The 26454-nt window shown below is 41.5% G+C and overlaps 1 protein-coding gene across 3 annotated transcripts in view; it reads right to left on the reverse strand.

Annotated features, from left to right (window-relative positions):
- Positions 1 to 26454, reverse strand: part of suds3 (SDS3 homolog, SIN3A corepressor complex component) — a 54766-nt gene that overhangs the window by 22902 nt on the left and 5410 nt on the right. For 2 of the 3 annotated variants that reach the window (XM_048611446.1, XM_048611448.1), the window contains exons 2-3: positions 10264 to 10336; positions 4995 to 5050 (exon numbers count right to left, since the gene is read on the reverse strand). In XM_048611446.1, coding sequence (XP_048467403.1) covers positions 4995 to 5050; positions 10264 to 10336 — 129 coding nt within the window. Of the gene's footprint in view, positions 1 to 4994; positions 5051 to 10263; positions 10337 to 13118; positions 13210 to 26454 lie in introns of those variants that run through there. The other variant, XM_048611447.1, reaches the window with a different exon arrangement.

The raw sequence follows: 26454 nt of genomic DNA on the forward strand, positions 1-26454 counted from the left end.
TAGCTACAATCAAGAATTAATTTACGTTTTAATATACAGAATACCTTTGTAATTCATCACCTGGAAAAAAGACTCAGTCACCTGCTAATCTGATCATCGCCCAATTTTTCCAATATAGTTTTTATAAAACTCAATATGAATCCGAGAAGGGAACATTGTATTAGAATAATGCTATTCATAAAATGAACAAATCATTCTGGCAGAAAGCTAAATAGACCATATCCTTGCAATCCAGTTCAAACCATTTTATATCCTGTGGATAACAAACCTTTGCACCTTGGGATGATTTAAATCATTTGCTGAACAAAAGGGTAAAGTTTTCTGCATATAAACATAGAGTTTTTAGTGTAAGTTAGGAACTTAATTTTGAAAATTAGTTGTTGTATGGACAGTATAAGAGGTGAGTCAACTGATCATGTAACACTTTCTGGTTTTCATCTTCACCTAGAATCCTGTTTAATTCTGGAACTCTAACAAGCAGGGTATGATTCAGTTCAATTTCTTCTTTGTGGGATTCCTAGTTCATTACCATCAAATGTTTTTTTCTATTAAGCAAAGAATGTCTTAATTTTGGGATGCACTTCCTTGGCAGCTTGCTCAGATAGAGGTCATGGCTTTAGGATTAGGGTGCCTGGCTGATCCCAGTCAAATTAAGTGGGGTAAGGGCATGTTGTGGTACTTATTGTCCTGAAGGCTCCAGTCCAGAACCTATCCCTCCATGTGCCATAGCTACTAATGATCAATAGCTGATGTAGTGAGGTTTCAACCTTAACCACGTGACACCTCATTGTGTGAATTTCAGAAATGCAAGTAGACTCATTCTCTAACAGTGTTGCAAGAAGCTTCAAGAACCATTAAGATAAGGAGGGGAAACCGAGATCAACAGTATTCATTCACTCTTTTCTTACTCCCAGACCCCATTCTAATTTTCCTCCCCCATCATCCCCATTCCAATTCGAACCCCAACACACCATTATTCTACAATCCACTGACATTTTAGAGTCCTGATTTCCAACCTCTTCTCTCCTCACAAACTACTTCCTGCTTTGCGTGGCGGAATTCTTTTTGCTATAGAGACCTTAAACTGTACAATTAAAGAAAGGATAGACTTATCAGCCACATTACAGGCTTGGTAAAGAGCTCCCAATTTCACCTGAGGCTGCCTCTCATTATCCTGCATGTCCCACGGTTTAAAGTGTCACCAGACTTGGTGTATGGAAGGTTGATCCAGTTATAATTAGCGAGTGCCTTTGGTTTTAATTTGTACACCTTGTATGAAAATACAACTTATTAGGGATAATAGGTAGGTTTTGATTTTAAGATATTCATTTGGACATTAGCAGCCACCAAACTACGTAAATTTTGGACTGGACTTTGAATGAAATATTCCACTATGGAAATGCAGTCAGTTATACAACTTCTGTTTAACAACATAGTTATGTAGCATAAACACTGAATGATTATGTTCTGATTTTTTTTATGTTCATCAGATAAAGCATTTCAGACATTGTATGTTGTAAATCATTTCTCACAAACAAGACTAAGTTCACACTTATATAATGCCTTACATTTTTCAGACTACCTCAAAAGCATTTCACATGCATTGAATGAATTTTTGAGTTCAGTCGCTGTTGTGTAGGTACTTTGTACAAAGCAAGTTCACAAAGTCAGTGGAATTTACCCAGTGTTTTTTCCCCAATTTGTTTTGGAATTTTTCTTTGGCTTTTTGTTTATCCCAAGAGATTTCTACTGCTGGTGGTGGAGCATATCAGCAATTATGATGCTTATTTGTACGAGATGAGATGGTATTTTTCTGGCCATCATTTTTAGATTCTTATGTGCAATGCTCTTGTAAGTTTCTTTCATTGAGCACACAGTTTATAACCTTTCCTTTCTATGGCTGTGCGCACATGTTTTTAGGTATGGAATCCACTCATGCTACAGATGACACTACTCAATAAGAAGGCAAAAAAGGGCTTTTAGCTGGTGCAAAGAGAACAAATCAACAGAAGCCCTACTGGAGTACAGAAAGTGCAGGGGTGGGAGCGTGGGGGGGTGGGGAGCTTCAGATAGCAAACAAGAGGCATGAAAATTAAGCTGGTGGGTAAAATTCGGGAGAATCCCAAGATATTCTCCAAGTATTTTAAGAGGAGGGAGGATAACCAGATAATAAGTAAGGCCAATCTGTGCATGGAGCCAGAGGACACTGGTAGGGTGTTGAATGAGGATATTACTTCCTCCTCCTAGGAGACGACAAATGTAGGTTCAGAACTTAGGTAAGTGGATTAAGAGGTTCTTGAGCAGATTGACATAGGAAGTGAGGCAACATTGGAGGTTTTGGTAGTCTTAAAAGTGGACAAATCCTCAGACCCAGATGAGTTGTATCCCAGGCTGCTATGGAAGGTGAGGGAATAATGACAGGGGCTTTGGACCAAGTTTTTCATTCGTCTTGGGTCTCAGGGGAGGTGTCAGAGGACTGGTGAACTGCTGATGTGATTCTACTTCTCAAGCAGGGGAGTAGGGATAAATCAGAGAAATACAGACCAATAAGTCTCACGTCAGTGGTAGGAAAACATTGAGAAAATGCTGGAGATGGGAATTAATTTCTAATGGAGAGGCAATGTTTGTTCAGGGATAATCACCATAGCTTTGTCAGAGGGAGGTCAAGCCTAACAAATACGACTGATTTTTCTTTTTAAATGGTGGTGATCATGTCTATAGATGAGGGTAGTACAGTTGATGAGGCATGGCATAGATTATAACAGCAGAGAGATGATGTTGGACCTGTGCAGGAGTATGGTTAGGCCACACATGGAGTTCTGTGTGCTGTTCTGGTCACCACACTATTGAAAGGATGTGATTGCACTGGAGGGGGTGCAGAGGAAATTCACCAGGATGTTGCCTGGGTTGAAACATTTTAGCAATGGAGAGAGGCTAGATTGGCTCAGTCTGTTTTCTCTAGAGCAGAGAAGCCCGAGAGGGGACCCGATTGTGGTGTATAAGATTGAGGGGCTTTAACGGGGTGAAAAGGAAGTAGCTGTTCCCCTTGACTGAAAGGTCAATAACATGGGGACATAATTTAGAGAGGAAGGGCAGGAAGTCTTGCAGGGATTTGAGGAATAAAGTGTGTTTACACATAGGTGGTGGGAATCTGGAAATCACAGCCTGGGAGGGCAGTACAAACAAGCAATCTTACAACCTTTAAAAAGTACTTGGGCAAACTTGAAACGTCATAACATTCAAGGCTACGGGCCAAGTGCTAGAAAGTAGAATTAGTGCAGATAAGTTGATGCAGACTCAATGGGCGAAGGGCCTCTTCTGTGCTCTATGACTCATGAAAGTAATGGAACAGTTTGGAGCTGGGAACAAATTAGAGAGAGAAAGAACGTTTGGTTCTTCCCCAGCTCGAGCAGTCTGTGTTCTCTGCAGTTAAAACTAACTTTAAACCTGAAGAAAAGCAGTACCTCTTTCCTGCTGTTGTTGTAAGCTGTGACTTCTAACTGATAAGTCAGAGAGCAATCATTAACGAACCAGCCACCTTTAATCTCTCTCCCACCAGCGGGAGCTCCTGAAAAAAAACTAGTTGCAAAGCCACTCCCTGGCCAGCGAGAGAATCATAAGGATCATAAGGATCATCTGAGCAACAGAAACTTGATGAGAAAGATTACTGAACTATCTTTCCAGCTTTTCCTGTCTGCCAATCACCTAATTTACCCTTTCTGTGCACATGTATATTTGTGTTTTTAAAAGAGGACTAGAGCTTTAATTAAGAGTAGTAAATGCCAATGGTTTGTAATTGTTTACTTGTAGCTAGAGTCTAATTAGTTGTAAGAAATAATGATTCTTGTTCAGTAAAGAAATCCGGTCTATGCTTCCCATCAACCCAGATTTGATGGCCAGATAAATTGGAGAACTTTGCATACTTGATAAAATCTTTAACTTTTGTGACAGCTCCAGGAATAGCGGGGTCCAATTTTCAGCATCCCAGTGAATCATAGCATAGAAGCCAATTTTTGTAATTGAGAGGACACAGAATCAGAGCTCCATTTCAAAATTAAAAAGTCACCAATGTGCAAGCCATTTGTTCAGCACAAAGCCCAAGACAGTGACCAGCAATGGTGGATTGATTTCGCAGTACTAAGAAAAAAAGTACAATTGACTTTATCATCTATAGCACCTATTTCTGATGGAACTACTCCTGTTTGCTACCAAAGGCTATGTAGAAATAGAGGGGAACAAGGAAGAACAATTAGACATTTGTGATGTTAGTTGAGGTTGTTCCAGCATAGTAGGAAAGGTTTAAACATAAAGCTCACTGAAGGTAGTCAAACAGAGTTGTAGAGGAAATTGTGGAGGGACTGTATTCTGAGGAAAGCTTGAGTAGGTTGGGCCTGTACTCATTGGAGTTAAAAAAATGACAGGCAACTTTATTGAAACATGCAAGATTATTAGGGAAACTGACAGGGCAGAGGTAGAGAGGTTGTCTCCCTTCGTGGTCAAGTCTAGCATCATTGGAATAAGACCAGAGAGAGAGGGAGAGTATTTTTGTTGGGCACAGCAGTTTGTTACGGTCAGAAAAACAGAGTCTAGAAGAGCAGAGATAGCAGATTACATAGTAACTTTCAAAACTGAATTGGATAAACAAATGAAAAGAAAAGCAAGTGAGAAAAATGTAAGGAAGTGAGACTGATTGGACAGCTCTTTCAAAGAGCTATCACAGACAGAATGGGCAGCAACTCTGATCATTACTGCACTAATGTGCCTCAAGTCTCTGAAGTTAAATTGAAAACATAACTCACTAGCAGCGCAAGTTACCACTGAGGCCAATTTGAACACCCAAGGGGCATTATGAAAAAAAAAAGACCACTACCAAGGCCTTCAAGCATAAAAGTTTTTTCAAAGTTCTTGGTTATGAAATGGTTTATTTTTCACTATTCACTACTACACAATGTGTTCACTTCATTGTCCAAAGTATCACAAAGAAAAGTTCTCACCTTCTTGTAACTGCTGTAGCTGCCTCTTTAGAGATGTTAATTTCTCCTGGTACATTCTATGAACAAGAAAAAGATGGAATATAAATATGGTGAAAGTTCCAATATTCACTCACGTGCAGCCAAACTGAAAGGGTACAAAAGTACACTGCAATAGAGTTTTTCTAATTTAACATCTAATATTACCATCTTCTAACTTCACAACTAGGTATCTGGTAAGCAGTTTCATTTACAAATCCAAACAGCTAACATTTAAAACATCAAAGGTACTTCAAGAACATTTATTTTCCCATTTATTCTTGAGGGGCGAGCAACACCAGCCTTTAATAGTTGTAATTTTGGAAGAACACCAACAAGTGTCTGGCTCAGCCACTTTGGAAGGCAATTTGATCCACGATACTGGTGCAGAACTGCAGTCACTAGTTACAGTTGGATTTTTTTTCCCGATAATCCAACAGATTCACAGTCATCTTTATTTCCAGATTTTTAAGATAGAACTAAAACTCTTAAATGGTCAAATTTGAAATTGCAGTCTTTGGATTATTTCAGGCCACGAGTTTACTTGCCCAGCACAATAACCATAATACTACTGGAGCCTTATAAAAGCACAAATTGCAGTGGCCAAATATAAATGTTTGGACTAATTATCTGGAGATGCAAGTTCAAATATCACAAGTGCAGCTGGAAGAATTTAAATTCAATAAAATTAAATAGATCTGGAATTTAAGAAAATCTAGTCCCAGCAGTGGTTACCACAAAATTACTAGTTTCAAATCTGATTGGTCCAATAACTTATGGAAGGAAGTATGCTGCCTTACCAGGTCTGACTCCAGATGTTCAGCAACATCTTTAGTTTGACTTTTAACAGGCCTCTGAAATGGCTGAGCAAATCACTCTGATGTACCAAAAACCATTTCAGAAGGGTCACACAAGAATAAAACCAAAAGGGATCACTCACATTGACCTGTAAGCGTCAAAAACAACAGAAGCACACCAAAGCCTCTACCCAAGAGGACTGCAGAAGGTCAGTTGCTGAGAATGTTCAAGACAAAAATCTGATGCTAATAACAGAGATATGGGGAGAGCATGAAGAAGTGATATTGAGGTAGTTGACCTAACTGAATGGCGGAGTGGTCTTGATATAATGAATGGCATACTCCTGTGTTCCACATCCTGCAAAATCCTCTTTGCTCGCGTCTAGTGGCTTGTGCCACCATCGCACCCTGGCAGATGGTGGAACAGGAATTAAATTTTTTTTTAAAAGCTGGATTTAAGAGTCTAACAGTGACCATGAAACCACTGTTGACTGTCGGGAAAAACACCCATCTGTTCACTAATGTCCTTTAGGGAAGGAAAGTGCCTGATCGGACCTACATGTGACTCTAGAACCACAGTAGTGGTTAACTCTTAACAAGTAAGGACAGGCACCAAATGCTGGCCCAGCCAGTGCCACCAATATCCCGTGAATGAATAAAAGAAGCCTAGCATGACTGAAGTCAGTGGAAATCAAGAGAAAAACTCTCCACTGGTCAGAGTCATACCTAGCACAAAAGGAAATGGTTTAGTTTATTGAAGGCCAATTATTTCAACTCCAGAAGATCACTGGAGTTCCACAGGATAGTGTTGTTGGCCCAAACATTTTGAGTTGCTTTAAAGACCTTCCCTCTATTGTAAAGTCTAAAGTGGAAATGTTCATGATGATTGCAGTGCTCACTACTACTAGTACCTTGCGGATATTGAAACAGTTTGGGACTGCATGTACAAAGAGCTGGACAAGTGGCAAGTAACATTTACACATTAACATTTGCATTTACACAAATGCAAGGCAAAGATTAACTCCAAGAGAGAATCAAACCATCTCTTCTCACATTCAACAGCATGCCCATTAGCAAATGGGTAACCACCAAAATCTCGAGTTGTCATTGCCAAGAAACCTAGCTGAATCAGCCAAATAAATGCTGGGACTAGAAAAGCAGGTCAGACATGGAACTCTGTGGCAAATACTCACTTCCAATCTCCCCAAAGCCTGATAATAATTTAGAAGGCACAAATCTGGAACATCATGAAGATGCTCCGCTCGCCTGTAAGGGTACAGCCATAACAGCACTCAAGAAGCTTTACATCATTCAGGACAAAGTAGCCTGCTTAATTAGCACACCACTGATCATCTTCACAATTCAATCCCTCCTCAACCAACACACAGTGGCAGCAGTGAGTACCATCTGAATTGCAGCAACTCCTTCTGCTAAGCCTCCTTTGACAGAACCTTCCAAATCTGTAATTTCTATCACCGAAACAAGCAAAAGCAACAGTTGCGTGGGACCACCTGCAAGTTACTATCTCAGTCACACATCATCCTGACTTGGAACTATATCACCATTTCTTCACTCTCACTGATGCAACCTCCTGGCACTCCCTTTCCAACAGTACTGTGGGTGTACCTGCACCACAGCAGTGTCATATCATAAATTAGATGGCAACCGTTCAAGGAGGCAGTTCACTATCACCTTCTGGAGGACTATAAAAGGTAGTGCAATAAATATTGACCTCGCTAATCGTGGTCACATCAAACAAATAAGCAAAAAAATCAAACCAGCAGCTTTGCTAGAATTGAATGTCAGGACCAGACAAATTCAGAAATAATTGGAAACAACAATTGAAATCAACAACAGGGTTGGAGACATTGGAGAGCAAGATGTTGGAGAACGCATGTCCAATTAGACAACCATTTGTACAAAATTGTTAGATGGAGCATTTTATTTAGCTGACCACCTATTCATTGGTATGTGGGAATTGAACAGTATTTAGAGAATGAGGAAACTCAGATCCACACTATGCAATATTACCTACATTATTTCTGATCTGTAAATATTAAATCAAGATCATTTGTTTTTCTGTACTGAAAAGGTCACTGTGGTGAAAGGTTGTTAGAACTAGCTATCAAACAAAGTGTATAAAGGAGGTCATTTGGCTCATCTCATCCACTTTAGCAAATAAGGAGACAAACACACTAATACCAATTTCCAACTCTTGGTCATTAATCCCGAGGATATGCACATGAAGTGGTAAAACCAAGTATTTTTAAAAATGTTACAAGGGTCACGGCCTCTGCCACTCTTTCAGCCAGTGAGTTTCAGATGTGCACCATCCTCTGGGTCAAGACTTTCCCCTCTTGTCATAAAATCTATGCTCCCTTGTTACGGACCCCTCAGCTCAGCCAAAGGAAATAAAGACTTTCTTTCTGCATTGTAAAGTCTCCTAATAATTTTAATTGGCTTCAATTAAGCTTCATCTGTTTCAAAGAAAACAATCCCAGCCTGTCCAATCCTTCTACATAATTAAAATTCTCCAGTGCAGGCAACTTCCTCATATGACTTCACTGGACAACTTCTCTTCATTCAGCCATGTCCTATAGTAATCCAAATGCAATATTACAACTGTAAAGAGGGATTAATCCTGATAACACCCTATCAGGAGGTGTGGACACAATGGGCTGAATTGTGCCATAAATTTCCATGATTCTATGACAATTAGTTCTAACAACCCTTCAGCAGTGTCCTTGTCAATATAGATTAGTACTTTTCAAAAGTACATACATTGCTTCAAACCATTGACAAAAATTAATTAATATCGAGTGATCAATGTCATGAATGCTACATCCCATAACGCAGATATAGTCTGCCTCCTTTTCCAAATAGTACTCAGTCCCCACATTCTAATGAACAGGCAGTCACCTACATAAGAAATGCCATTTAAGAATTCTGTACCGTAATCGTTCAATCGGTCATATGAACTCTAACCTCTTGGTCAATACTTCACTGATTCAATGAGAAAGCAATAAATTGGCTAAGGTATAAATATAAAGGGGTAAGAATCAGTGATTAAAAAAAGTGAGTAATAGGTTGCTCAAAATATCCAAAAATCACTGGTTTGCTGGAGACACAAATCGAAATGGTTTTACTGGGACCATTTTCTTAAAATATTGAATATTTTATTAGTTATTTATTCAGTTGATTAGCTGTCAGAGAAACAGCAAATCAATGACAATACAGTACAGATTGCTTTTTACAATCTAAATATAAAAAGTTAAATTGCATCAAAATTTTTTTGAGACAATAAATGCTGGCTTAGCATTTATTGCCCATCAGGCAGTTAAGAATAACCACATTCCTGTGGGTCTGGAGTCACATGTAGGCCAGCCAGATAAGGATGGCAGTTTCTTCCTTAAAAAGGATATTTGTGAACCAAATGGGTTCTCCAACAATTGACGATGGATTTATGGTCATTATTAGACTCTTAATTTCAGGTTTTCACTGAATTCAAATTCCACCATCCGGCATGGCAGGATTTAAATCCATGCCCCCGGAACATTACCTGGGTCTCTGGATTAACAGTCCAGCGATAATACCACAAGGCCATCACCTCCCCTTGAAAAAAAATTTGCTATTTGTAAAAGAAATACTTAACATGCTGGTTACAGTAAGTGACAAAAGAAAGAAACTCTCAATCTTTCCAAGTTACTTGAAGTAACTCCTAAAATACAACTATTTGTGACAAGAGGAATTTTTATGTTATGACCTGTATTGCACAATCCAGAAAGTATTAATTTTAACTATAACTTTGCAACAAAGCCAATTCAAATCTTGATTTTAAAGCCCTGATATCCTCGATTGTTAGATCAACACAGCAATGCTTCATTAAAGCATGCAAATAACACAAATTAAAATTACTTGCTACAGTTTAGGGCGCAGTGGCCAAATGGGAAGGTGTTGGTCTCGTAAACTGAAGATCATGGGTTCAATCCCCACTTGTGCCTAGCAGCGCACTGGTTGTTAACTTTGGAGCCAAAGTGTCCGTCATTGGCCTAGGGCAGCACGGTGGCTCAGTGGTTAGCACTGCTACCTCACATCACCAGGGACCCGGGTTCGATTCCAGCCCCGGGTGACTATCTGTGTGGAGTTTGCACATTCTCCCCGTATCTGTGTGGGTTTCCTCCGGGTGCTCTGGTTTCCTTCCATAGTCCAAAGATGTGCAGGCTAGGTGGATTGGCCATGCTAAATTGCCCGTAGCGTTCAGGGATGTGTAGATTAGGTGGGCTATAGGGGGATGGGTCTGGGTGAGATGCTCCAAGGGTCGGTGTGGAGTTGTTGGGCCAAAGGGCCTGTTTCCACACTGTAGGGATTCTATGATCTAAGAGTAGAGATATTTAATGCACAAATTCTAATGTTGTGGCTTGTACTTCACAAGGCAGCTACATCACAAGAATACTCACTGTTCTTTCACTTCTAGGTAGTCTTCATCATCTTGCTTATTAGCAATATCTGTCTCACTTGCATCCTCTGTGTCTGTCAAATATTAAGGAAACAGAATGCCATTAAATTACTTTCGAGAAAAATAGAAGTATCTCGCTCAATACCAACACTTGGAATCATATCACAGAACAGTTACAGAACAGGAGGAGGGAATTTGACCATTGTCTCTCTGAGGGAGTAACTCAACTCATGACACACACCATCTTCATCCTGTAATGGTGTAGATCCTTTTTCTTCAGATAATAATCCAACTCCCCTTTGATTACCCCATTAAGCCTGCACCACCACACTCTCAGACAACGTATTCAAAATCATAACCACTGCATGTAAAAGTTTTCCTCATGCCATCAATGCTTCTTTGCCAATTTCCATTAATATTTGCCTGCTTGTTCTTTCACCTTCCACCAGCAGAAACACCTGATGCTTGTGTAAGTTGTCCACCAAAGTCCTCACCCTCATGATTTTGAGTGCCTGTATCCAACCCACCATACATATGCCAGCATGTGTTAACCTTCCTCGCAGAAGCTTTCAAGAATGTAACTCGCTGCAGTACAGAATGGCAAAGAATTTCCACGCCATGCCATGCTCAACATGGGCAACATCCTCTGACTGGGCACTGCTAATGATACAGAAACCAGCATTTGACAGGACATTTCAGCCTATACTCCCCTCATTACTGGGACTGGCCAGTTGGGAGTAGCAGGCCAAAGAGGGACATGGATACTATACCATCACCAGTTCTCAGGCCTGTTGCAATTAAACTACACCACAAATGCCCTAAGTATCGGTAAGAAAGAAAGCTTCACACGAAGCTGCAAGTCTTTCTCCTTCTTAAAGCAGAAGTAAGCCCTGAGAAGTTGAAATGTGGTTACTTTTCAAAGACTCAGATCTATTTTAATTTCAATCTGAACAACAATTTAAGGGCGTCAGCAATTCACTTTCATCAACAGAAAACCTGAAGGAGCACAAACCATCGTTACATTCTATCCATTGTTTTCAGACCCTTGTTCCACCAGAGTGCTTTCTGATCCCTTTTGTCTTTTTCAAAACAAAAAGAACAGCATCTCTGCAGATAACAAGGTGTAGAGCTGGATGAACACAGCAGGCCAAGCAGCATCAGAGGAGCAGAAGGCTGACGTTTCGGGCCTAGACCCTTCTTCAGAAATGGGGTTCTGAAATAAATAGGGAGAGAGGGGGAGGCGGATAGAAGATGGATAGAGGAGAAGATAGGCGGAGAGGAGACAGACAGGTCAAAGAGGCGGGGATGGAGCCAGTAGAGGTGAGTGTAGGTGGGGAGGTAGGGAGGAGACAGGTCAGTCCAGGGGGCGGGATGAGGTTAGTAGGTAGGAGATGGGAGTGACGCTTGGGGTGGGAGGAAGGACAGGTTAGGGAGGCGGGGACGAGCTGGGCTGGTTTTGGGATGCGGTAGGGGGAGGGGAGATTTTGAAGCTTGTGAAGTCCACATTGATACCATTGGGCTGCAGGGTTCCCAAGCGGAATATGAGTTGCTGTTCCTGCAACCTTCGGGTAGCATCTCTGCAGAGACTGTTGACTTCTTGGGGTAAGGAAGTTTGTCTGTGTTTGGGATTAATTCTAATTCTGGATGATAATCTACATGTTAACTAGTATTTGCCACATATTTTAAAACTAAGATTTGCTTCTAATAAATTGACCAATTTTGTTTAATTAAAAGAAGCCTGGATAAAGTCTCTTGTACTGCTTCCCAGGATGAAAAAAAAAGAGAATCCATTGGACATTTTCATGATTATGTTAACACATTCATACTAATGATGCAACCAGTGGGAGGGGTCTAAACGACCAATGCATTCCTCCCATAGTTGTAGCAGATTTTTATAGATGTGAGAGACAACATCTTTTGAAGATATTGAAAATGTTCACATCTATCTAAAATCTGGAAGGTTCTGTTGTTAATTTTGTGAAATCTATATAAATGGATACTTGTAAGTTATGAATTGTTGATAATGCATCAACTTCTTTCATAAATTAGATCACAGGGCAGGCAGATCAGCACAAGGTGATTTTGTGAAAAATTAGCATTTATAGTAGGAAACGAAATGCCTGCACTGTTCTACCTCAAGGATAAGGTGAGAAGTCACATGACACCAGGTTTTGTCCAACAGGTTTATTTGAAATCACAAGCTTTCAGAGCATAGCGCCTTCGTCAGGTGAAGTGAAGTTAACACAGGCACAGAATTTATTAGCAGGGAGATCAAAAGATCGTATAAATGGTGTGAGTGGAGTGTCATCAGGCTGAATAACGAGTGTCTGCAGGTGATTAGAAGTGTCAGACAGTCTGAGTAAAGTGTCAACAGCTGAACAGCAAAAGAAAGGAAGGGTGATCAATGATCCAATTAATTGAGGCAGAGAGATAATTTCAAAAAAATTAAAATAAGACGGTACTGGAGACAAACCGAATGGTCGGAAATAACATGCTAGGTATAAAAGTCGCATGCCGAGGGTCTAACCAAAGTAACAAGTAATCCAAAACTGTACAAACTAATTAAGATAGAGAGATCATAACAAGTTAAGGCAACGGTGTCAATATAGGACTGTAAGGAAGATTTTACAAATACAGAACAGTATGGTGGAAATGCTTCCATCATGCTGATCAGCATGGACTTCTAAGAGTTCTGGCTTATTTAGTTCACCATGTGTCATGCTATATAGCATCCAACTGTTGCAGGTTTCTTTGCTCTCCTGGAGCAATTTCTTAGCAGATGCACTTTTGTGTACCATCCACATTCCATTTTCCTTTTGCGCAAATTAATATACTGTTACATTATTTACAACTAACCAATCTCAGTGGTTTCTTTTGTATTCTTCGGACAATATCTGTAGCTGACTGAACTGTTGATCTGAAGGTTGACCATGCCTCTTCAACCACATTTGGGTTTTCTTTGCAAGACTGCTGTTCATCAAGTCTCAGTCTAAATTGTTCACAGCTCACTGCAGATGCCGGTTTCTGTACATCTAGCCTTCTTTGGGGTCTGGTGATGTTGATTTTCTCTTTGTTGAGGGATCATAAATACAGTTGTCATGTTGAATATCCAGAAACATTCCCAAAGTTATTCCTAACTTACACATGTTACAAATTATATTTCAAATGTTTAACTACTATGTATACAGTATATTCAACAAATCTGTAATATTTGATATCCAATGTGTCAAGAAAGGAGAAAGAAACCAGAAAAGTCTGCACATTTACAGCATCTTTCACGACAACCTCTCAGCACGCTTTGCAGCAAATGAAGAACCTGGAGGCTTAGGTCACTGTTCTAACAGGTAATGTGTCCTCAAGCTGATCCAAAACAAGAAACTTTGATTTGAGAATTATGACCTGCATTTCGCAGCTGCAATAATGGTAAGACCATCAAACAGTTGGTCATCACGACTCCTCTAAAACTGACAGCAACTTTGCATGCAGTTAAACAAGAAAATCCAGAAATTATTGTCAACAATACTATGCTTCTTAATGAAGCATGCTACTGAAAGTTCCCCAGGCAGCAATCAATTAGAAGTCATTGAACTGGTAAGAGGTTGCCCCTTTTCCATAGTATTATCCTTGGCAAAATCTCAAAAAAGTTGTGCTGAGTTAATGAGGTGTAGCTAGGTTTTCAATGGTGTACCACGTCACAACTAACATTGACTGGACTTTCTAAACGCATCATGTATTTGTGTAACAGACTTTTTTCAATTCTGATTTAAAAAGTTAAACTTAAACTTTTTAAAAGTTTATTTATAATATTTCAGCTTCTAATGTGCACATAACAATCAGTAATTTCATTTTCTAATATCTAATAGAAAGTGAAGGTCTGTGCATTGTAATTCCTAAATAAAAACCAAAAAGAACTGCAGATGCTGTAAATCAGGAACAGAAACAGAAGTTGCTGGAAAACCTCAGCAGGTCTGGCAGCATCTGTGAAGAAAAAAAGTCGGAGTTAACTCCGATATCTTCTCCTTCGCAGATGCTGCCAGACCTGCTGTTCTGTTTTTGTTCTATTGTAATTCCTAATTTGTCTTCCATGTGAATACTTAGCTGCTTACTTGCCTTAATAACTTCACTTTGCAGAACATCTGAAGTTTCCCTTAGCCTTGTACTAGATGCCAATGAGAAAGAGAGGGAGACTACCATTTCATGCCCCAATCTTCCAACTATACAATACAATTCCCACACCCACAACCTTCCACTAGGTTCCCCCAGATTTCTTTTTCTCCCCCCTCTAAGATTCCATCTGACCACGAAGTTTTCCATAATGTAAAGATCCAATATTTTTAATCCAACCTTGGGAAAAAGTAAAGCCACACCATACAAAATCACTAGATCATTGATTTCTTTGAAGTCAGTAGCAAGTACAGTCACTTTACTGCTGACCAAAAGATTGGGCCATGAGAACATTTTTTTTTTCACTCATGCCCAGGAAACAAACTCCACATCTCAATTTTCTTCACCCAACTTTCAGCCATGAGAACCAAGGCTAAATACAAGGGTGATGAGTATTTAACCCTTTTCAAAACTTATGAATATACAAATTAGGAACTGAAATAGGCCATTAGCCTCCTGAAGCCTGCTATGTCATTAAAAAATCCATGGCTGATCTGTTCATTTTTCGAAATCTACATTCTTATCCATCTCCATAACCCTCAATTCTTCTTCCTAACACAAATCTATGAGTACTAACTCACAACAAAAACAAACATTCTTTCCATGATCAACTTGTCAAGACAATTCAAGATCTTCTGTATCAATCAAGTTCCCCCTCGCTCTAAACATCAATCGAACCAAACCCAATCTGTCCAACCTATCCTCATTCCAATCCCCATACCCAGTCATTCCAGGTTTCATTCTAATAACTACTCCAAAACACCCTTTAAATAATTAAACTTACGTCATGTTGCTGTATATAGGTAGAAATTGAGAAGTTTAAAAGAAACTCATCCACTTCCATAATCTAAATTTTCAAGTCAACTGCACAATTATCCAAGTGAAATAAATTTCTTCCCCTTTTTAAGTTGATTGAATAAGAACTATGGGCCAAATGCAGGCGGGATGGACTTGTTTAATTTGGGAGCATGGTCAGTGTGGACTACTTGGACCAAAGGTTCTGTTTCCATGCTGTATGACTCTATACAGTCAGCTCTGCTACAACGCATGTTCGGGCAACACAAATTGGCTAGAACGTGACTGACAAATAGGGGAACACTAATTGTGAAACGCAAACTTGTGTTGGCTTCGACACCACATGATCGTTTTGCGGGCTTTGTCCTGAAAATGCCCAAAGTTAGCGCCAAAAGGTTCTCCGCACCTTGAGCCTTGAAAGGTTACCTTAAGTCTACTCTAGGTGTCTACTTCAGGTCAAGCAAAAGAGGTTGCATGACAGGGGAAATTTTTTCACAGCTTATTGTTGATATTTTAGGAAGATATTTCTAGAAAGTACTGCAGGGAAAAAAAAAAATTTGGATTTCAAAAATTCTCCTCATCCCGGATAATACATCAAACCATCCTCCCACCATTGGGGAGCTTTCTGAAAACATCAAAGTGCTATTTCTACCCCCAAACACAACTTCCCTCTTCAATCCATGGACTAGGGTGCAATAGCAGCTTTATTTACGGTGCACAGTTAAGAGGCTGATTGCAACCACTGAGGGGGATAAGGGCAATGTTCTTCAATTCTGGAAGCTTTAACATCAAGAACGCAATTGTCATTATCATGGAGGGGTGGGGTGATGTCAGTAAGGACTGCTTGCATGCAGTTTGGCAGAAGCTTCTCCCAGATTTTTTTTCAAGATTTTAAAGGCTTTGATCCATCAGAGGAGCTCCCAAGAATCAAAGAACACTGTGTTGATCTTACAAAGCAAGTTGGATTTGAAGAAGGTGGAGAGTGAGGATGTTGAAGAGCTGCTCCAGTCCCACTGTGAAGACCTCTCTACAGCTGATCTACAACAACTTGTCGCTGAGGGGGAAGTAAATGCTGGAGATGAAGCTGAAGTCCAAGATGCAGCACCATGAGAGCTTTCCACTTGTTTTGTCTTCTACCCTGAGGGAAATGGAGAAGCAGTTGCAGCTCTTGGAGGGTAGGGATTCTATGATGGTGATGACAACGATTACAACACAGCACACAGTAGGGTAGCAGTTCATGGAATAAGATATTTGGCACCCTATGAACAGCTTCTTCACAAAAGAAGAAAAAGGGCAAAGCAGCAAAACCTAGGTGTCTTTTTTAAGCCAACCACCAAGAAACAGTCAGAAGACAGTGAACCATAGCCATCCACTTCTGGATCAACTATTTTCCGCCCTAACCCCGCAACCACAATTGAACCTGAAAGTGACGATGACAACATGACAACCCTCACCCCTTGCATTAACAACACAGCAACCTCAAAACCTCCTCCCCAATCAAGTCATCGTGACATTTTTTTCCAGAAAAGGTGTTAAATGTACTTTTATTTCATTATTAGACACAAATTAAACATTTACTCAAACTGTGCCGTCCTTTGTGTTAGATCTTTGAGAAACTTTGAGTGATACTTTTTGGTGATCTGCCCCCAACCCCGCTTTTCCCATAGGCTCCTTAATTTCTATAGCACAATTTTCTATAACGCGATGTTGCGCAGGAATGCAATTATCGCATTATAGCAGAAACGACTGTACCTCCACAGAGCTACAATTCAGACAGCAATTCAACAACTATTGCAGAAAGGAGCATTTCAAGTTTCAATCTGGTTCAAGCTACACGTGGCAATATGCTAAATTTTGAATATTCTTCAAAGTTCTGCCCACAATTATTGTTTTTGTTATATTTTTCTTTCCTTTGACTTGAATACAGATGCGCTCGTGTTCCTGAATATCCGTGATTTTGCAAGTCAGGAATTGTATCTTGCTGATAAAAGAAAAGGCTTACAATATTACTAGCGCATCTCCCATAAGTTGACGGAAAGATTGTGGTTAACGCTGGTGGCTAGGAGTCATGGAAGGTGGGCAAGTAGGAGCTAATGTCAGCAATGTACAAGGACTGGAGTCCAAAGAGCTCAAGGTCACAGGGATAGGAGAAGGAAATGTTCAGACAGGATGAAGCACAGATGATGGAATGGGCATGACAAAGTAAAGAAAGGAGAATTGATTATTATAAACCAGGAAACCTGCCTGCTGTTATTTGCAAGTTAAGCTTGGGACCTCTTCATTCTTTCATCTTTGTTAATCCAATTGAGGAGACTTAAATTTTCACTGTAGCTGTAATTGAAGAAAATGATTACAATCTTAAAGGCAGAATTGCTTAACATCTACAGCCTTGAAATAGGCCACAAGGCCCAACATTCCACAGTGTTCAGGATCCATCAAGCCTCCTCCTGGCTTACCTCATTTCATCCAATCACAAAAGTTCATCCCTCTTCTCCCTCACTGACTCATCTAGTCTGCCCTAAACATATTTTTCTTATTTGCCTCAAATGCTTCATGTGGCCATGTGTTCTACAGTCCATCTGATCTCCAGATCAGAAGGTAGGAGCAGAAGTAGATTTTGTAAGGCTTTTAGCCTGTGCTGTCATTCAATGGGATCATAGCTGACCTTCTGGCTTAATCCTACTTTCCTGCACCAACTTCACACCACCCAAAAATCTATTAACTTTTGTAATCTTAGATAACCTTTAAGTTTCTTCCAAAGATTTGTAGCTTGGGTTCTGAGTGAGGTTGTTGGCTTGCTCACCGAGATGGCTGGTTATCTACTGACATTTTGTCACCATGCGAGGTAACATTATCAGTGCAGCCTCCAATGAAGCGATGTTGTTCTACTCCGCTTTGTATTTATATGATCTGGTCTGTTAAGTTGGGTTGTGTAATTTCCGGTTCTGTTCTGCATAGGTTTGTATATGGGGTCTAATTCCAAATGTTTACTTATTGCATTAAGGGTTGAAAACCAGGCCTCTAGGAATTCCCATGCGTGTCTGTGGTTGGCTTGAACCAAGATGGTCACGTTGTCCCAGTTAAATTGATGGGCTTCATTTCCCGAGTGCACTGAGATCAGGGAAAGTTCATCATGTCATTTTGCTGCTGGCTGGTGTTTGTGTATCCTGATGGCTAGTTTTCTTCTGGGCTGGCTGATGTAATGTTTGTTGCAATCATTGCAAGGTGTTTTGTAAACTACGTCAGTCCTACACGTCATGGGTATGGGGTCTCTGGTCCTTGTGAGTGTTTGTCATCGTGTGGCTGTGGGTTTGTGTGCTACCATGATTCCTGGTGGTCGCAGGAGTCTCATTGTCAGTTCTGATATGTTCTTGATATAGGGTAGTGTGGCCAGTGTGTTGGGGCGTACTGTGCCCTCTTGGCGTTGTCTATCTAGCATGTACCTGCAGATGAAGTTGTTGGGGTTTCTGTTGTTAGCAAAGACCTTGTATAGGTGCTCTTCCTCCTCCACGCGTAGTGAGTGGAGGCCCATTTAAATAGTGTCCTAACACAGCTTGGTTTGTAGATGTTGGGGTGATTGCTGTGGAAATTGAGGATTTGGTTAATGTGGGCTGTGTTCCTATATACTGTGGTTTGGAACTCCCTGCTGGTCATTTGTTCTACCCTGTCTAGAAATGGAAGTTGATTGTTGATAGACAATGCCAAGAGGGCACAGTATGCCCCAATATACTGGCCACACTACCCTATAACAAGGACGATGCCCATAACCGGCTCTATAAGTACGAGCGAGAAATTTCACGCCAAAAGTCATTATACCAAAACATTACCAATCAGCAATGGACTACAACCCTGGAACAGGCCATCACCAAACAACACAGGAACAGAACAAAGAAGAAACACACTCTACAGGAGAAACTCACCAAACCGATCCACCACAAAGACAAGTACAAGTACAACAACAAACCAGACTCACGAATAAGAAATCTATCCAGCAGACCACTTACAAAAACCAAGAAAGCTGTCCTAATACATGGATTAAATTATAACCACACAGACACAAACAGAACAGACTTCATGGCCACTCTGGAAGCTACACTAAAAGGTAATGGACTCACCGATGATTCACAAACAAGCCATCCGACAAAATATAATCCCTACACTGAACCAAAGGACTGAATGGGACGCCCTCGACACATCAGAAAGAAAAGCACTCGAAGGACTCAAGAAAGACAGGAACATCATAATCCTACCAGCAGACAAAAGATGCATGACAATCGTTACAAACAAACCGGACGACGTTGAGAAAACACAGGCACTGCTCGTAGATACAAACACTTACCAACAGGTGGTGATAGACCCAAAACTGCAGCTAGCAAACAGGATCACCCGAACCTGAAGAGACTACAAAAAATGCAGGATAAATAACCAAGACAGACTACATGTAAATGAAATCAGAAGGCTCAAACATTCCCCACTTCTACAGACTATCCAAAGTACACAAACCAGAAATTCCCCTCAGATCCATTGTCTCCCTACTACGCACACCCACACACAAACTGGCCAAGGACCCGCAGCAGAGTCTGAAATACCTGGTCGACAGATCATCCCACTCCATCCACTCAACACAGGAATTCCTTAACAACCACAAGAACATTAAAATCAACAACGATGAGATTATGGTATCCTTTGACTTCACAGCACTATTCACGTCCGTTGACAAATCACTAGCCAAAGAAACACTTGCCACAAGAACACTGTCTCCAAATAACTCCACCAGCAAGGACAACATACTCAGACTACTGGACCTATGCCTTACCACACACATCATCTTTAACGGCCAAATATACAAGCAAATCAATGGCACACCTATGGGGTCACTCATCTCAGGAGAGGGAGACAACCAACTTCCCTTTCTAGACGTCAGGGTAGAGCAAATGACCAACGGGTAATTCCAAACCACAGTATACAGGAAGGCAACCCACACTAACCAAATCTTCAATTTCCACAGCAATCACCCTAAAGTCCACAAACAAAGCTGTGTTACAGCACTATTCAAATGGGCCACAACTCACTGCAACACACTGGAACTATGCAAGAAGGAGGAAGTGCACCTATACAAGGTCTTTGCTTACAACGGAGATCCCAACAACTTCATCCGCAGGTGCGTACTAGATGGACAACGCCAAGAGGACACCGTACGCCCCAACACACTGGCCACACTACCCTATATCAAGGGCACATCAGAACTGACAGCGAGACTCCTGCGACCACCAGGAATCATGGTAGCACACAAACCCACAGCCACACTACAACAAACACTCAAGGACCAGAGACCTCATACCCATGACGTGCAGGACTGACGTAGTTTACAAAACATCTTGCAATGATTGCAACAAACATTACATCAGCCAGCCCAGAAGAAAACTAGCCATCAGGATACACAAACACCAGCTAGCAGCAAAACGACACGATGAACTTTCCCTGATCTCAGTGCACTCGGACAACGAAGGCCATCAATTTAACTGGGGCAACGTGACCATCTTGGCTCAAGCCAACCACTGACACACAGGGGAATTCCTAGAGGCCTGGTTTTCAACCCTTAATGCAATTAACAAACATGTAGAATTAGACCCCATATACCAACCCATGCAGAACACAACCAGAAATGACACAACCCAACTCAACAGACCGGATCATATAAATACGAAGTGGAGTAGAACATCGCTTCATCGGAGGCTGCACTGGTGACGTTACCTAGCATGGTGACGAAAAGTCAGTACAATAATCAGCCAGCTCGGTGAGCAAGCCAACAACCTCTTAGATAACCTTCTTCACGCTGAAGTGAATGGCCTGAGGAGAGGAAGATGGAGTTTAATTTGGATAAACGTGAGCTTTGAATTTTGGTATAACAAACAAGGCAGGATTTATAGTTAATGATACAGGCCTGGGTAGTGGTGTTGCAGAAGAGAGAGACCTAGGAGCCCGGGTACATAGTTCTTTGAAAGTTGCATCACAGGTAGACAGTGTGGTTAAGGAGGCACTTAGCACACTTGCTTTCATTGCTAGACCGTTCAGTGTAGAAGTGGGATGACATTTGACATTGTACAGGACACTGGTGAGGCCACGTTTGGAGTAGTGTCGGAGGTTCTGGTCGACCTGTTATAGGAAAGATATTATTGAATTGGAGAGGGTTTGGAGGGGATATGCCGGGATGTTGTTGAGACTGAAGGGTTTGAGTTGTGGACAGGGGCTGGAACTCTTCTTGCTAGGGTGTAGAGGGTTGAGGGATAGCCTTATAGAGGTTTACAGAATAAGGGATATAGATACAGTGGGGAAGTTCAAAACTAGGGGTCATTTATTTGAGGTGAGAGGAAGGAGATTTGGAGGAGGCCTGGGGGACAACTCTTTCACACAAGAGGGTGATTCATATGAGGAATGAACTGCCAGAGGACGTGGTAGGTGCAGATACCAGTTACAGCATTTAAAAGGCATTTGGATGTACGCATGAATAGGAAAGATTTGGACGGATATGGGACAAATGTTGGCAAGTGGGACTAGTTTAGTTTGCGAAACTTGGTCAGCATGAATGAGTTGGACCAGAGGGTCTGTTTCTGTGCTATACAACTTTATTAACACTACACCTCAACTAAGCAGGAAAACGGTGAATCTCATCCCAAGTCTCGGTAACTACAAAGCCTTAGGGAATTGCACAAATGCAACCCAGACAATTCGCTTTACTTCTTCCTTCATTTGTGGGCAAAAACAACTCTCCCAGATGGAAGAAGTGTGATTAAAAACTGAAAACACTTGGAAAAGAGGGAGGCGGCCCCACAAATATCCCCATCCTCAAATGATGGAGCAGCCCAGCAAATCAGTGCAAAGATGAGGCTGAAGCAGAGTAGATGATCTAATGTGGCCTTCTTCAGAGATCCCTGGCACCACAGATGTAAGTCTTTAAAAAAATTGGATTCACTACATGAGATATCAAGCAGTTGGAGGCACCGGATACTGCAAAGGCAGTTGGCAACTGACAACATTCCTGCAATAGTACCGAAGACTGTGCTCCAGAACATACCCCATTCCTAGCCAAGGTATATCAATAGAGCTACAATAATGACATCTAACCCACAATGTGGAAAATTGCGCAGGTATATTCTGTACAACAAAAGCAGGACAAATCCAACCCAGCCAACTGCTGCCGTATCATCCCACACTCGATCAATAAAGTGACAGAAGATGTCATCAACAGTGCTATGATGCAGCACTTGCTCAGAAATAACCAGCTGTGTTCATCCAGCCCTGCACCTTGTTGTCAGTGATGACCCAGTTTGGGTTCTGTCAGGGCCACTCAGCTCCTAACCTCATTACTGCCTCCGTTCAAACATGGACAAAAGAGCTGAAATCCAGAGGTGAGTGACAGCTATCGACATCAAGGCTGCATTTGACCAAAAGTGGCATCAAAAGACCCTAGCAAAACTGGAATCAATAGCAATCGGGGCAAACTCTCTGCGGGTTGGCACAACAGTTGCCGTTGTTGGAGATTAGTCATTTCAACTCCAGGACATATCTGCAGGAGTTCCTCAGGATAATATTCTAGGCCCAGCCATCTTCAGCTGTTTCATCAATGACCTTCCCTCCACCATAAAGGTCAGAAGGGGGATGTTCACCAATGATTGCACAATGTTCAGCGCCATTTGCAACTCCTCAGATACCAAAGCAGTCCATGTTCAAACGCAACAAGATCTGAACAACATCCAGACTTTGGGCTATCAAGTGGCAAATAACATTCGTGCCACTCAAATGCCGGGCTGTGGCCATCACCAATAAAGAGACAGTCTAACCAATGCCCCTTGACATTCAATGGTGTTACAATCACTAAATCCCCCACTATCAGCACCCTGGGGGTTACCATTGACCAGAAACTCAACTGGCCTCACCATATAAACACAGTAACTACAAGAACAGGTCAGAGGCTAGAAATACTGCAGCTGATGATTGCATGATGTTCAGCATCATCTACGACTCCTCAGACACTGACGCAGTCCATGTTCAAACGCAACAAAACCTGGGCAATATCCAGGCTTGGACTGACAAGTGGCAAATAACATGTGCACCACACAAATGTCAAGGAATAACCATTTCTAACCGGAGACAACGTAATCACCACCCTTCAACATTCAATGATATTACCATCACAGAATATCACTATCAACATACTGGACGTTCCCGTTGATCAGAAACTCAACTGGACTCACCATATAAATACAGTGGCTACAAAGGCAGGTCACAGGCTAGAAATACTGCAGCATGTAACTCACCTCCCGATTCCCCAAAGCCTGTCCACCATCTCCAAGGAAGTCAAGAGTGTGATGGAATATTCCCCACTTGCCTGGATGAATGCAACTTCAACAACACTCAAAAAGCTCGACACCAATCAGGACAAAACAGCCTGTTCAATTGGCACCACATCCATAAACATCCACATCTCTCCGCCACCGAAGCTCAGTAGCAATCATGTGTATCATCCATAAGATGCACTGCAGAAATTTTCCCAAGATCCTGAGAAAGCACTTTCCAAACCAACAGCCACTTCCATATAAAAGGACAAGGGCAACAGACACATGGGAACACCACCACACGCAAACTCCCCTCTGAGCCACTCACTATCCTGACTTGGAAATGTGCTGCCATTCCTTCACTGTAACTGGATCAAAATCCTGAAATTCCCTCCCTAGCATTGTGGATCTACCTAGAGGACATGAACTGCAGCAGTTCAAGATGGCAGCTCACTACCACCTTCTCAAGGGCAACTAAGGACAGGTGTTAAATGCTGGCCAGCCAGCAATGCCCTAGAGCCATGAAAGAATATTTAGAACTTCAGAAGACCGTCATCCCCAATTTTTCAAGTGTCAACATATTCTGAAATGGAGACAAATATTGCTGCAATGTCTCTGGGCAAAAATCTTGGAACTCACCAAATGAAACCATTGAGGCAGTGCATTCACCATACAATACAAATCAGCTGAATGGTTAAGTGCATCATTCTGTTTGTATGCAAAGGCAAATTCGCTGATGGAAATGACCAAATTTCTGTATTCAAGATAAAAGTATTGACTGAAAAATTCTGCTTCACTGTTAGAATGTTTTATTTTTACCTTATTATCCATTTAAGTTCTGAAAACATGAATTAAAAACAGACAATTATGTAAATATCATAGACAGAATTAATGTAGAGAGAGAGAGTTAGGTCAAAGACCTTTCATCAGAACTCAGAGTCACAGAGATGTACAGCACGGAAACAAACCTTTCGGTCCAACTCATCCATGCCAACCAGATATCCTAAATTAATCTAGTCCCATTTGCCAGCATTTGGCCCATTCTTCCTATTCATGTACCCATCTAGATGCCTTTTAAATACTGCAATTATACCAGCCTCCACTAATTCCTCTGGCAGCTCATTACATACGTGCACCACCCTGTGAGTAAAAGTTGCCTTTAAGTCCCTTTTAAATCTTTCCCCTCTCACCTTAAAGCTATGCCCTCTTGTTTTGGGCACTTCTACCCTGGGGGAAAAGACTTTGGCTCTCATGATATTTATAAACCTCAATAAGGTCACCCCACAGCCTCTGACATTCCAGAGAAAATAACCCCAATCCATTCAGTCTCTCCCCATAGCTCAAACCCTCCAACTCTGGCAACATCCTTGTAAATCTTTTCTGCACCCTTTCAAATTTCACGTCATCTTTCCGAGGGCAGGGAGACCAGAATTGAACGCAGCATTTCAATGTCCTGTACAGCTGCAACATGACCTCCCAACTCCTAGTCTCAATGCACTGACCAATAAAGACAAGCATACCAATTGCCTTCTTCACTACCCTGTCTACCCGCAACTCCACTTTCAAGGAACTATGAACTTGCACTCCAAAGGTCTTTGTTTGGCATCACTCCCCAGGACTTTAGCACTAAAAGTATACGTCCTGCCCTGACTTGCCTTATCAAAATGGGGCACCTTACATTTATCTAAATTAAATTCCATATGCCATTCCTCAGTCCACCTGATCATGGTCCCATTGTACTCTGAGATAACCTCCATCGCTCTCCACTACACCACCAATTTTGGTGTCATTTGCAAACTTACTAACCACTCCTCCTATATTCACATTGAAATAATCTATATAAAACCCCAAAAAGCAGTGGACCCAGCAACAATCCTTGCGGCGCACACTTGTCACAGGCCTCCAGTCCAAAAAGCAACCTTCCACTTTTTAAACGAAAGGTGTAAACAGAAAAAGTCAAGATACCTCCCCCCGCCCCACCCCCACACCGTCCACATCAGACACTCCCGGGACAGGGACAGCAAAGCCCGCTCTACTCTTTTGAAACAGAAAATAAAGCTGCCTTGACTTTGATAAACAAAAATGAAGACCCTCTTACTCTGGGGAAGAAACAAAAACAAATAAAAAAAAACTCAAGCAAAAAAAAAATCAAAGAAAACAAACAAATCAACAACTAAATGAATAAAACCCTGCTGCTCCGTCCCCATTGAATATTCCTGGGAAAGGGACAATAATGGTTTAAAATCCAGAGCAAGTTCCACTGCACATTTCAACTAAAAATAAAAATTCCCCTCTCACTGATCCCCATCAAGTGCATCTGGAACAGAGCCTGTACGGAGCTCTTCAATGAGTCCAAAATTGGAATAAAAGGAAAATAAAACGACTTTCTTCCTGGGGCACCAAACCAAAAACAAATGCAAACTCAAAAGGCAAAATGGAAACTTATACTACAGAAACAATGAACTAAATCAGAATATCGTTATCCAGGGTGAAAACGTACTCCAGCCCCGGTGCCACCCAGCAGTCTGAAAGGCTTCACTTGTGCCAGTGAGTAACACGTGCTCCCTCTCCAAGGACACCCGAGTGCGAACATAACCTCGAAAGACAGACAGACAGACAGTCAGGAACAACAAGCCCCTCTTTGGCCCGCTGCCTGAACCTGTTAATTGCCATCTTGGCCAGGCCCAGGAGCAAAGTCATGAGAAGGTTCATAGACTTGTCTGCCCCTTCCTGCAGATCAGGTACGTGGGGCTGAAATGCAATCAAAATTTTAGCAACAGCCCTTTTGAGAAGCTAAAAGGGGCTGCAGACGAATGCACTCAATGTACAAGTGGAAGACCGACTTCTCCAGGCCACAGGACCTGCACATGATCTGGCACCCAGTGAACCTGCTCAGT

The sequence above is a fragment of the Rhincodon typus genome, chromosome 24 (genome assembly GCF_021869965.1).
Source record: "Rhincodon typus isolate 14 chromosome 24, sRhiTyp1.1, whole genome shotgun sequence".
NCBI classification, from domain to species: domain Eukaryota; kingdom Metazoa; phylum Chordata; class Chondrichthyes; order Orectolobiformes; family Rhincodontidae; genus Rhincodon; species Rhincodon typus.